The 14,084-nt window shown below is 38.7% G+C and overlaps 1 protein-coding gene across 1 annotated transcript in view; it reads left to right on the top strand.

The window, feature by feature from the left end:
* Positions 1–14,084, top strand: part of DLEC1 (DLEC1 cilia and flagella associated protein) — a 275,413-nt gene that overhangs the window by 96,856 nt on the left and 164,473 nt on the right. Inside the window, 1 exon segment of the mRNA XM_053715663.1 lies at positions 12,181–12,355. Within this exon segment, the coding sequence (XP_053571638.1) occupies positions 12,181–12,355 (175 nt within the window).

Raw genomic sequence — 14,084 nt, forward strand, 5'->3', positions numbered from 1 at the left:
TTAATATCCCACAAGTAATGATGACCCGTGGACTGATCACACTACAGAAGAAAGGAATTTATCAGGTAAGCATAAATTATGTTTTTGCCAGAAGTAAGTTTGTGAAAATTCTGCCCTTTTAGATTTGCCCCGGGCGGTCAACTAGAAGTGCTATGATTGTGAAGTGGCTGTGTCTAGGATAAACAGTCCAGCTATGAAGTGTTAGACCACTGAACTCACAGAGTTGGGCCACTGAGTGCGTAAAAATCACCTTTCACTCACTAAAGAGTTCCAAACTGCCTCTGAAAGCAAGATCAGTAGAAGAACTGTGCAATATATTAAGTGCCACATTACAAGTGGAGAGCTAAATATTGTTTTCAAGAAAGTGATATTAGTGCGCCACTTTGTAATAACATCGCACACAATGCAATGCAAACACGAGCTTGCGTTCGCATTGCAGGGAAACAATGCAATCACTATAGCGTGCTTCAATAGCTTCCAATGGGAGTCTCGTTCTGAGGCCATCAGCGACGGCATCAGAACCTCGTGCAGCGAAGGGGGTAAGTAGAGCAGCGACAGGCAGCAAATATAAATATGTATATGCTGATATACTGGAAAATAAAAACCGAGAAACGCATCCTTGATTCAAGGTAAAAGTAGTACAATTTTATTAGAGCACACACAACCTTAAGCACTTACTAGAAACAAAAGTAAAATCACTAAATTACGGAAAAAAACAACCAAAATTATCAAAAATAAAAAAGAATTACAGCTAATCTAATAGCCCTATAATAATAAAAAAGCCCACCCGAAATAAAAAAAAAACCTAGCCTACAATAAACTACCAATAGCCCTTAAAAGGGCCTTTGGTGGGGCATTGCCCCAAAGATATCAGCTCTTTTACCTGTAAAAAAAAAAAAAATACAAATACCCCCCTAACAGTAAAACCCACCACCCAACCAACCCCCCAAAATAACAAACCTAATTCTAAAAAAAAACCTAAGCTACCCATTGCCCTGAAAAGGGCACTTAGGTTGTGTGTGCTCTAATAAAATTGTACTACTTTTACCTTGAATCGAGGATGTGCTGTGTTATTATTTTCCAGTAATTTTTGCCTGAAGTACTCCTTAAAGGGACATGAAACCCATTTTTTTCTTTCACATTTTAGAAAGAGCATACCATATTAAACAACTTTCTAATTTACTTCTATTATCTAATTTGCTTCATTCTCTTGATATACTTTGCTGAAAAGCATATCTAGATAGGCTCAGTAGCTGCTGATTGGTGACTGTACAGAGATGCCTCATGTGATTGGCTCACCCACGTGCATTGCTATTTCTTCAACAAAGGATATCTAAAGAATGAAGCAAATTAGATAATAGAAGATAATTGAAATGTTGTTTAAAATTGTATTCTCTACCAGAATCATGAAAGAAGATTTTGGGGTTTAATGTCCCTTTAAGTGCTTGAAGAGGGTGGAAGCTGCACCAGAGATTTGGCACTAAAGGGAGAGCTATCCTATTCCAAGGGAGCACAGGAAGCTAAGATACACATTCGCCTAGATTTAGAGTTTTGTCGGTAAAGACCCGCGTAGCTTTTTTTTCCCAACGCACCCTTAAGACAACGCTGGTATTTAGAGTTGTCTGAAGGGCTGCGTTAGGCTCCAAAAAGGGTGCTTTGAGCCAAATGTACCGCCACTTTAACCCTCAATACCAGCGTTGCTTACGGTAGCGGTAAGCTGGCAAAACGTGCTTGTGCACAATTCCCCCATAGGAAACAATGGGGCAGTTTGGGATGAAAAAAAACCTAACACCTGCAAAAAAGCAGCGTTAAGCTCCCAACGCAGTCCCATTGTTTCCTATGGGGAAACACTTTCTAAGTCTGCACCTAACACCCTAACATGAACCCCGAGTCTAAACACCCCTAACCTTACACTCATTAACCCCTAATCTGCCGCCCCCGCTATCGCTGACACCTGCATTATACTATTAACCCCTAATCTGCCGCTCCGGACAACGCCGCAACCTACATTATACCTATGTACCCCTAATCTGCTGCCCCTAACATCGCCGACCCCTATATTATATTTATGAACCCCTAATCTGCCCCCCCCACGTCGCCGCTACCTTACCTACACTTATTAACCCCTAATCTGCCGACCGGACCTCGCCGCTACTCTAATAAAGTTATTAACCCCTAAACCTCCACACTCCCGCCTTGCAAACCCTATAATAAATAGTATTAACCCCTAATCTGCCCCCCCAACGTCGCAGCCACCTAACTTCAAGTATTAACCCCTAATCTGCCGACTGGACCTCGCCGCTAGTCTAATAAATGTATTAACCCCTAAAGCTAAGTCTAACCCTAACACCCCTCTAAATTAAATATAATTTTAATCTAACTAAATAAATTAAATGTTATTAACTAAAGTATTCCTATTTAAAACTAAATACTTACCTGTAAAATAAACCCTAATATAGCTACAATATAATGAATAATTATATTGTAGCTATTTTTAGGATTTATATTTATTTTACAGGCAACTTTGTATTTATTTTAACTAGGTACAATAGCTATTAAATGGTTATTAACTATTTAATAGCTACCTAGTTAAAATAATTACAAAATTACCTGTAAAATAAATCCTAACCTAAGTTACAATTAAACCTAATACTACACTATCAATAAATTAATTAAATAATTTACCTACAATTACATACAATTAAATAAACTAAACTAAATTACAAAAAAAAAAACCCACTAAATTACAAAAAATAAAAAAAGATTACAAGAATATTAGGCTAATTACGCCTACTCTAAGCCCCCTAATAAAATAAAAAAGCCCCCCAAAATAATAAAGGTCCCTACCCTATTCTAAATTAAAAAGTAGCCAGCTCTTTTACCAGCCCTTAAAAGGGCTTTTTGCGGGGCATGCCCCTAAGTAATCAGCTCTTTTGCCTGTAAAAAAAAATACAACCCCCCCAAAATTAATACCCACCACCCACATACCCCTACTCTAACCCAAACCCCCCTTAAATAAACCTAACACTACCCCCCTGAAGATCTCCCTATCTTGAGTCGTGTTGACCCAGCCGGGCACCGATGGACCAAAAGAGGACATCCGGAGCGGCAGAAGTCTTCATCCTATCCGGGCAGAAGAGGACATCCGGACCGGCAGACATCTTCATCCAAGCGGCATCTTCTATCTTCATCCATCCGGAGCGGAGCCATCTTCTTCCAGCTGACGCGGATCCATCCTCTTCAACCGACGCCTACTCGCCGAATGAAGGTTCCTTTAAATGACGTCATCCAAGATGGCGTCCCTCGAATTCCGATTGGCTGATAGGATTCTATCAGCCAATCGGAATTAAGGTAGGAAACATCTGATTGGCTGATCCAATCAGCCAATCAATTGAGCTCGCATTCTATTGGCTGATCGGAACAGCCAATAGAATGCGAGCTCAATCTGATTGGCTGATTGGATCAGCCAATCGGATTGAACTTTGAATCCGATTGGCTGATTTAATCAGCCAATCAGATTTTCCTACCTTAATTCCGATTGGCTGATAGAATAGCATCTTCTATCTTGATCCAGGCGGCGCAGAGCGGGTCCATCCTGAAGACATCCGGTGTGGAGCATCCTCTTCATATGGTCGCCGTGGTACACTGAATCTTCAATGCAAGGCACGTGATTCAAGATGGCGTCCCTTGCATTCCTATTGGCTGAAAGATTTTAATCAGCCAATAGGAATTACAGCTGCTAAAATCCTATTGGCTGTTTAAATCAGCCAATAAAATTTCTATTGGATGAGGACTTCGCCACCGGGATGAAGATTAAAGAGGCCGCCTGGATGAAGACTTCTCGCCGCCTGGATGAGGACTTCTCAGCCGGGATGAATATCGTTCAAGCAGGACTTCAAAAACTGTAAGTGGATCGTCGGGGGTTAGTTTTTAAGGGTTTTTTGGGTGGGGTTTTTTTTTAGATAGGGTTTGGGCAGCAAAAGAGCTAAATGCACTTTAAGGGCAATGCCCATACAAATGCCCTTTTCAGGGCAATGGGTATCTTAGGTTTTTTAGAAAGTTTTTATTTTTATTTTGGGGGGGTGGCGGTTTGTAATGTTAGTGGGTATTTGTATTATTTCACAAAAAGAACTGATATCTTTAGGCAATGCTCTACAAAAGGCAGTTTTAAGGGTCATTAGTAGTTTATTCTTGATTAGTTTTTTATTTTGGGGTGTTTTTTTTTAATGGCTATTAGAATATGAATATTTTTTATTATTTTTGATCATTTGTTTGTTATTTTGTGTAATGTATTTTTTAGGGGTTGTTTTTTTTTGTAGCAAAATAGCTGTTCAACCTAGGGCAATGCCCTACAAAAGGCCCTTTTAAGGGCCCCTAAAATACCCTTTTAAGGGCCCTTGGTAGTTTGGGGGGTGGGGGTTTGCATACTGTTAGGGGGTGTTTGTTTGTTTTTGTAGCAAAAGAGCTGTTTAACTTAAGGCAATGCCCTACCAAAGGCCCTTAAAAGGCCCTTTTAAGGACCCTTGATAGTTTATTCTAGATTAGGCTTTTTCATTTTGCGGTATTTTTTTTAAAGGTTTTTAGAATAGGAATAATTTTTATTTTTTTGGATAATTTTGTGATTTTAGTGTTTTTTTATTTTTTGTAATTTTAGGTTTTAGAGTAAGGTAGCTTAGGTTTTCTTTCACATGTAAGTTTGTATTTATTTTAACTAGGTAGTTAGTAAATAGTTAATAACTATTTACTAACTAGTCTACCTAGTTAAAATAAATACAAACTTACCTGTGAAATAAAAATAAAACCTAAGCTAGCTACAATATGACTATACCTTATTCCACAGGTAAGTATGTATTTAGTTTTAAATAGGTATTATTTAGTTAATAATTGTAACTTTAATTTAGATCTTTTTTAATTATGTTACAGTTAGGGGGTGTTAGGTTTAGGGTTAGGTTTAGGGGTAGGTGTAGGGCTTAATAGTTTAATTTAGGTTGTTGCGATGTGGGGGGCTGGCGGTTCAGGGGTTAATGGGTTTATTTAGTGGTAGTGATGTGGGAGGCCAGAGGTTTAGGGGTTAATAACTTTATTTAGTTGCACCAATGTTGGGAGGGGCGGAATAGGGGTTAATAACTTTAATATAGTGGCGGCAATGTTGGGGTGTGGCGGAATAGAGGTTAATAACTTTAGTATAGTGGCGGCGATATCGGGAGTGGCAGATTAGGGGTTAATAGCTTTATTTATGTGGTGGCGATATCGGAGCGGCAGATTAGGGGTCAATAATATTATGTAGGTGGCGGCGATGTCGGGGACAGCAGATTAGGGGTGTTTAGTGTGTTAGGTTTTTTTTTTTCCCATAGATATCAATGGGGCTGCATTACGAAGCTTTTCATTCCGCGAACGCAGATGTTAGTTTTTTTTCTAACCCGCTCTCCCCATTGATGTCTATGGGGAAAGCATGCACAAGCACGTCAAAACAGCGCTCGTTTTTCATGCGGTATGGAACTTAAAAACCCCATATCGCACGCAGAAGCCGGGTTTTGAAAAACTTGTAATGGCTGCGCTATACGGGATTAAATAACGCAATTTTTGTTGCGTTCGTTAATTTCCCTATGGCACTCAAAACTCGTAATCTAGCTGATTAGGTAGTCTTTGCTTTACTTTTAACACTTGCTACCCCTTTGCAGAAAGCCAGGGTTGGTTACTCTGATCTTTCTTGTACTGTAGGTCCCTGACAGGCAGTGGAGTACTGTTCACACCTTAGAAGCTATCATTTGCCCTGCTGGATCCAAAGGTAAGCGCTTTTTCCTTCTAGGTACTGAAGGACAGCACTTGGGAGATTATCTCTTTAGGTGGACATATTTTTGGGGATTTAGATATCCTTTTAAGACTAAGGATACATTTGGACAACTATACTGACTTTAAGGGAGCTAGTGGCTTCTTATTCAGTATATTTTCAGGCACGGTAGAGTGAGACTTTGAGAGACTTAAAGGAATGTTATTATCATTACTAACATTTTCCTTACTACTTGGCAAGGGGTTCTTTGTATTTTGGAAGAAGCGATGCATGCTTACTTTTTATTTATTTATATGCAGGTGTGTTAGTGCATACGATAAGTTTAACTTTTTCTATCTGCGATAGCTTTTTCTGTCTGTGGCACAGTTCATTTTCTAATTCTAAGTGCTAATCTCTGTTGGAGAGGGTGCTCAGCTTTCTATACCCTATTACTAGTGGGATACTCATTACGGTAACTGTAGGAGACTCAGACAGACGCGTAGCTTCTTGTCTGAGGTAGTGTATTAAAGTTTACCTTAAGTTTAGTCTATCGTTTTGCTCTTTTTTAAGTATTTAATTTTATTTGCATTCTCCTTATTTGTTTTTTAGTGGGAGTTAATTTCCATAGCTATGGACCCAGAACAGGATCAACCCATGTTTATAGATAAATACTTATTATGTTTAGAGAACCAAATTATTTAGCCTATGAAATTTAGTTCTTCATGTTTAGCTAAGACTTTAAAATTTAAGGGCAAATTAGCCAAGTGTCTCTCAGGAAACTGCTGTGCGTTATATGCCTCAGCTTTTTCCTTAGACGTCCCAAGCTTTAGTAGTTTCTCACTCTGTGCCTTCTGTTTCTCAACAACCCCCTGGGGGTATTTATTTACCTGGGGATTTTGCTGCTCAAATTAATTCTGCAGTTTCAATCGACTTTGTCTGCTTTCCATTCTGCGTTTAAGCGTAAGAGGAAATCTAGACATTTGTCTGCTAGTAAAGCTTCTGACCCCTCTAGGGCTGCTTTAGCCATTTCTCATTTCTCTGATGAGGAAAATACTTCAGTAGCTTCTGAAGGTGAAATCTTGGACTCACTTTAGCAGAAAAGTCTTCAGAATCTGAAGAGGTTAATTTTAGATTTAAGCTTGAACACCTCCGGTTACTACTGAAGGAGGTTCTAGCTACTTTAGACGACTCTGAACCTTTGGTTGCTGTCAACCCCATTAAGTCTTCTAAACTGGATAGAGTTTATGATTCTCCATCTTCTGAGGAGGTGTTTCCTGTTCCAAGGAAGATGTCTGAAATTATAGCTCAGGAATGGGATAAGCTAGGTGGTCCCTTTTCCCCTTCCCCTGTTTTTAAAAAGATGTTTCCTGTTGCTGACTCTATTCGTGATTCATAGCACACTGTGCCTAAAGTTAAAGGAGCTATTTCTACTCTTGCTAAGAGAACTATTATAGAGGATAGTTGCTCTTTTAAGAATCCAATGTATAAGAAGCTAGAGGCTTACTTAAATAAGATGTACATACATCAAGGATTACAGTGGCAACCTGCAGCGAGTATTGCCACAGTTGCAGGGGCAGCATCTTATTGGTGTGATGCCTTATCCCATCTTATTTCAGAGGAAACTATGGTGGAGGAGATCCAAGATAGGATCAAAGCCCTTAAACTGGCCAATACTTTTATCTGTGATGCAAACATGTACTAGCTCGCAGAGCTCTGTGGTTAAAATCTTGGTCAGCTGAGGTTTCTTCAAAGGCCAAGCTCTTGGCTTTACCTTATAAGGGTAAGACTCTACCAATCTATTGCATCAATATATCCTAAATATTAGGTCCTAAAATATAAAGTCTAAAACAAGGTATTTCATATATACAATAGAAATTTATTCAAACAACTACTTAAAAACACAATTTATAAAAAACAAGTTAATATACGAAAATAAAAAAAAGAAATAGAATATGTAACCATATGGTTTAAGGTGCACCTTATTAAAATTGATCGTTATGTCAAGCTCATTTAATAGAAAAAGTTATATTTGTATTTGAGCTTTTGTATGATAAACCCCAAGGCTGTAGGTATTCTATCCAGCAAATCGAGTTCAGCTCTGTAGTGTTATGGGTGAATTTGTATCTGTTTTATAACCGACAGTCTATATGGATCAAACAGTTTGCTTTACGGTTCTATAGCGTATTTCATATACACAAGTGATACTGTGTCTTATAGGGATCAAAGTTATCCTACTCACCAGAATACGAAAGATCGGTATTTGATAACCACTTTCCCTGACTTACTCTTTCACTCCAGCGTGAAGTTGGTGTTAGGGTGGTCGTTACAAGCCTGCTGACGTGTTTGTGTCACGTGTTTCCTCACTTAGCCAATCGGAAGGTCAGGTTACCGGTGTTAGTTGTATCAAACTTTGATCCAAGGTTTCCAATTTAATAAAGTATTTTTAAAGTGTACACTCTTTGTCTTTGATCAAATTCTTCATATATATCCCAGGGTGGTTACTGTTGATGTTCCGTCTGTGTTATTTCAGGAAAAAAACGGACAAGTCTTTCGTAACAAATCCAGGTATAGCTGGCCAGCTGCACAGGACAGCTTATCATCTACGCATTTCAGCCGAAGCTTTTTTCAAGATGATCCTGTCTACTTCCTCTCGTCCTTATATACCTATTTTCTTAAAAGTATAGGGTTCTTTCATTATGGATTGTTTTATTCCAAGTTCATTATTCAATATAGATATATGGAGTCTTTGGGGTTCAATTATTCACAAATATTAAATAAAAAATATTAAATAATAGAAAATTAATTTCTCGATTGTATACTATTGTAAAAGTTTGTATTAAACATTATATACTCTATTAGTCAAACAAATATTAATCATATAAAAATGTTTACTCATGAAAAATTTTCATTAAAAAGATCTTTTTTAAAAAACAGTCATGACTGTTTTTTAACAAAGATCTTTTTAATGAAAAATTTTCATGAGTAAATTTTCACACCTGTGAGTTGCATTTTCTACCCTAGGGTAAATTCTGGTTGTTTATATTTATATTTATTTCCCTTACCCTGTAAAAGGGTAAGACTCTGTTTGGACCTGGTCTAGCGGAGATCATTTCTGAGATTACGGGTGGAAAGGGATCTTTCCTTCCTCAGGACAAAAAGAATAGACCTAGGGGTCGGCAGTCTTCTAATTTTTGTTCCTTTCGCTACAGAAGTCCTCATCTTCCTCTTCCAAACTTGACCAATCCAGGTCCACTTGGAAATCCAGTCAGCCCTGGAATAAGAGAAAGAGAGAAGCCTTCCACTGACTCAAAATCAGCATGAAGGGTCTGCCCTCTGTCCAAGTTTGGATCAGGTGGGGGGGGGAGGCTTTCTCTTTTTTGACAGGCTTGGATACGCGATGTGCCGGATCCATGGGCTGGGGGGACATAGTATCCCAGGGTTACAGGATAGGATTCAAGTCTTGCCCTCCAAGGGGCAGATTTCTCCTGTCACGATTATCCTCAAACCAGGTAAAGAAGGAGGCCTTCTTAAATTGCGTAAAGGACCTATCCTCTCTGGTGTCATTGTACCAGTTCCTCTAAGGGAACAAGGTCTAGGATTCTATTCAAATCTATTTGTGGCTCCCAAAAAGGAAGGAACTTTTCATCCCATCCTAGATCTCAAGTGTCTCAACAAATTCCTCAGGGTTCCGTCCTTCAAGATGGAAACTATTTGTTCCATTCTTCCATTGATCCAGGAGGGTCAGTTCATGACGACCATAGACCTGAAGGATGCGTACCTACATGTTCCCATTCACAAGAATCATCACGAGTTTCTCAGATTTGCTTTTCTGGAAAAGCATCTCCAGTTTGTTGCCCTTCCGTTTGGTCTGGCCACGGCTCCCAGAATATTCACAAAGGTTCTGGGAGCATTATTGGCAGTAATCAGATCCCAGGGCATTGCTGTGGCGCCTTATCTAGACGACATTCTGGTTCAGGCTTCATCTTTTCAACTAGCACAATCTCATACAGAGATGTTGTTGTCTTTTCTACATTCCCACGGGTGGAAGATGAATCTGGAGAAGAGTTCTCTAGTTCCATCTACAACTAGGGACAATAATATTCCCTGTCCATGAAGATTTTCCTGACGGAGGTCAGAAAATCCAATCTTCTTGCTTCCTGCCTTTCTCTCCAGGCTGCCTTTCGTCCATTTGTGGCTCAATGCATGGAGGTGATTGGTCTGATGGTGGCTTCCATAGACATCATTCCCTTTGCTCGGTTACATCTGCATCCGCTGCAACGTTGCATGCTCCGTCAATGGAATGGAGACCATTCCGATTTATCGCAGAGGATAAATCTGGACCCCCTGAAAAGAGAATCTCTCTTGTGGTGGATGTCTCTGGATCATCTGTCTCGGGGCACTTGCTTCCTGAGACCTTCCTGGGTTATTGTGACAACGGATGCCAGCCTGTCAGGCTGGGGAGCTGTTTGGGTTTCTCTGAAGGCTCAGGGCCTGTGGTCTTGGAAAGAGTCTTCTCTTCCCATAAACATCTTGGAGTTGAGAGCAATCTTCAATGCCTTGACAGCTCGGCCTCAATTATCATTATTCCGGTTTATCAGATTCCAGTCGTATAAATTCACCTCAGTGGCTTACATCAACCATCAGGGAGGAACTCAGAGTTCCTTGGCCATGAAGGAGGTGACTCACATTCTGCAGTGTGCGGAAGCTCATGATTGTCTTCTGTCTGCCATCCACATTCCAGGAGTAGACAATGGGGAGGCGGATTTTCTGAGCAGACAGACCTTTCATCCCGGGGAGTTGGCTCTCCATATGGAAGTGTTCTCTCAGATAACTCTCAGTTGGGGGGGTTCCAGAGTTTGATCTGATGTTGTCCTGCGAAAACGCCAATGTTCCAAAGTACGGTTCAAGGTCAAGAGATCCTCAGGCCGTTCTGATAGATGCTCTAGCGGTTCCTTTGGTGTTCTCTCTGGCTTACCTGTTTCCTCCATTTGCTTTCCTTCCATGAGTCATTGCTCGTATAAAACAGGAGAGAGCATCAGTAATCCTAATAGCTCCTGAATGGCCCCGCAGGATCTGGTTTGTGGATCTGGTACCGATGTCATCTCTACCTCCCTGGAGGTTACCTCTGAGGAAGGACCTTCTAATTCAGTGTCCTTTCCTCTATACAAACCTATATTCTCTGGAGCTGACTGCTTAGAGATTGAACGCCTAGTTCTGTCTAGACATGGTTTTTCTGAAGCTATCATTGAAACTATGCTCCAGGCTCACAAACCTATTACTCGTAAGATTTACCATAAGGTATGGCGTAAATATCTTTATTGGTGCAAATCTAAAGGGTTCTGGAGCCGGGTGAGGATTCCCCAGATTTTGTCTTTTCTTCAGGATGGCCTGGAGAAGGGTTTATCTGTCAGTACTCAAGCCTTTGTTCAGGCCCTGGTTAGAATCAGCCTGCAGATGTGATTTAGTCATCTACTAGGACAATACCTTCTTTACTTATATAGAGTTATATACCTATATAGATTTATAGAGTAGCTATACACACTTTTCATATCAGGCTTATCCTCCATTTGTGTTTAAAATGTTGCTCCCAGATCAGCCAAGATAGTGTAATTTGTTAACACCAATAATGCAAACTAGCTCATAAATTTTTCTTAAGCTAATTCAAACATGAAACTGTTTTAGGTCTTTGCAGAATCCCAAAACAGCTAACATAACTGCTCTAGCTTTGACCATGAAGCACTGCATTTCTTTAAAACCATACAATCTCAAACATCTTAACCGCTCCCTAATAGTGTACAACTGCAGCCATTGATTTATTTGAGGTCATTTTCTTTCTTCAGGATTACTTATTACACAAACTCTACAATAGGGCTTCATGGCACCCACAGTTTCTAATACAATGTCACAATACCTCCCTCCTCCAGGCACCATATGTATTTAATTTTCTATCACTGAAAAATGTAATAACGTTTTTTCTTAAAGGGACATTAAACACTAAATACATGCTAGATAGAATGATGCATTCAAAGAAAAGATTAGTCCATGACTAACATGTAGATGTATTTTTTACAGTTTTATTAGTTGTTTAAAAAGTGTAAAGTTTTAGTGTCTATAAAACACTGGGAGCTGCCATGTTGTAACTTGTGTTACCTTCTCTGCTGTGGCCAATTAGGATCAGTTATAAATAGGTCACTAGAGTGTGCAGCCAATGGTTGTGCTGGATTTAACAGTGTTCTGCACTTCCATTTCTAACAGGAACTGAAAAGCTCAAAATTTCAGAATGGAATTACAGGCAAAGAGGACAAAATAAATAATGAAAGTGTATTGCAGAGTTGTTTGATTATATACAATTTATCATTTTATATTACCATCTCAAAGTGTTTAATGTCCCTTTAACATTTTCTATTCAGTGCAGGAAAGCAGCCAAAAAACCTTGCAGAATTAGACCTTATGATTTCTGATGTTATTGTTATGGACCTGGATTTGAGAGGAGCCACTGAGCCATTTAATATACTATTGGAGCCATATGCCATCTTCTTTCCTGGAGAAAATTTCATTAATACAACTATGAGAAAACAGTTTAAGGTTAGTTCTCTGCACCAAACATTTGTTTATTTTTGTTGCAAATGTTTTCCCAAATCCATAAATGACTAGTAGTAATTATATTATTGTGGGATCCAGTGGATAAATATATGGTCATATAGGTGTCATTTGTGTTTCTGTCATTACAAAAAAAAAGATTCCTGGGGTGAAAATAAATTTTGAACCTACCATTGAAGGAAGATATATTAGTGTAAAGCAGATTTTGGTCATACTTTTTATTTATATGTGTTATCCATATACAGTCTCTCTGGATGTACAAGATGGTAAATTATTACATACTGGTAATACAAATAGGTAATCAGAGCCAGACTGAGGATAAAACGTTGCCCAGTATCTGGCACATGTTGCAGCTATTAGATTGCTGACCACAATGTCACAAGATCCTGCAGATAGGGTTTTGTGTTTGCCTAAATCTTACCACCCATTGGCTACAATTATGGTTGCGGGGTGGGGGTAGGATTGGGTTTAAAACTGGGACTAGTGTTAACCCTATGGTTGCTGGAGAAAGCTACAAAGTCTTATGTAGGCCTGTTGCATTTCTTTGTATATTTACTCAAGCAATGGCATTTACTTTCAACTTGTAATACGAACAGAAAACCATACGCACGCAAACAGCTGCAATAAACCCCTTTTTGCTCACTCATAACTGTTAATGCACCACTACCAATCTGGCCCTTAGTTCTAAATTAATTTAAAGGGACAGTTTACTCAAAGATTTTCTCACCTTTAATTTGTTCCCAATAATCCACTTAACTGGCTAAAGTGTATTAAATTGTAGCTCCTTTACCCTTATATTTGCATTTGAAATAGTTGATTTAGCATGTGGTATCCCCACCTATTCTGAAAGTTTGTGGCCGCAGGACCAAGCTATAGATAAACTGTAAACACAGCCAGCAGAAGAAATTACACTCCCAGTGGGGTATAGCAGAGATAAGGTAATAAAATGTTGATTTTCCATTGTTCTCTCCAAGTACTGGTGATTGTTTTATGGACAGATATAAGATAAAGAAGCAGGTATATGTGCACAATGTGATACAGTAATGAGATCTAATTATACCTACAAGCTCAACCCATTTTATTAGATTGTGGCTTCAAAACACAAAATAAGAGCTTTAATATACACAAATTAACCTTAAAAAGCTCATTTTCATAAATGTTTTACTCTGCAGTTGGTAAAAAAAACAATTGTAAACACATTAAGGGAAAACTATTTTACAGTATACTGTCCCTTTAAGTGATTCTCAAAATTTTGAGGTTTGATTTCTGAAGGTGTTTTTAAAGGGACATGAAACCCATTTTTTTTCTTTCATTATATAGAAAGAGCATGCAATTTTAAACAACTTTCTAATTTACTTCTATTATCTAATTTGTTTTATTCTCTTGATATTATTTGCTGAAAAGCATATCTAGATAGGCTCAGTAGCTGCTGATTGGTTGCTGCACTTACAAGCCTTATGTGATTGGCTCACCCATGTGCATTGCTTTTTCTTCAACTAAGAATATCTAAAAAATTAAGCAAAATAAATAATAGAAGTAAATTGGATTGTTGTTTAAATGTGTATTCTTTTTCTGAATCATGAAAGAAAATTGTGGGGTTTAGTGTTCCTTTAAGCTTTGATGATAATTGATTTGGCAGTTTTAAAATTTATAAGTGGCTATATATACCACAATAGGATCCAGATTGTCTGCATTTCTATATAAAAGACATCCC

This window comes from Bombina bombina, chromosome 5 (genome assembly GCF_027579735.1).
Source record: "Bombina bombina isolate aBomBom1 chromosome 5, aBomBom1.pri, whole genome shotgun sequence".
Lineage (NCBI taxonomy): Eukaryota > Metazoa > Chordata > Amphibia > Anura > Bombinatoridae > Bombina > Bombina bombina.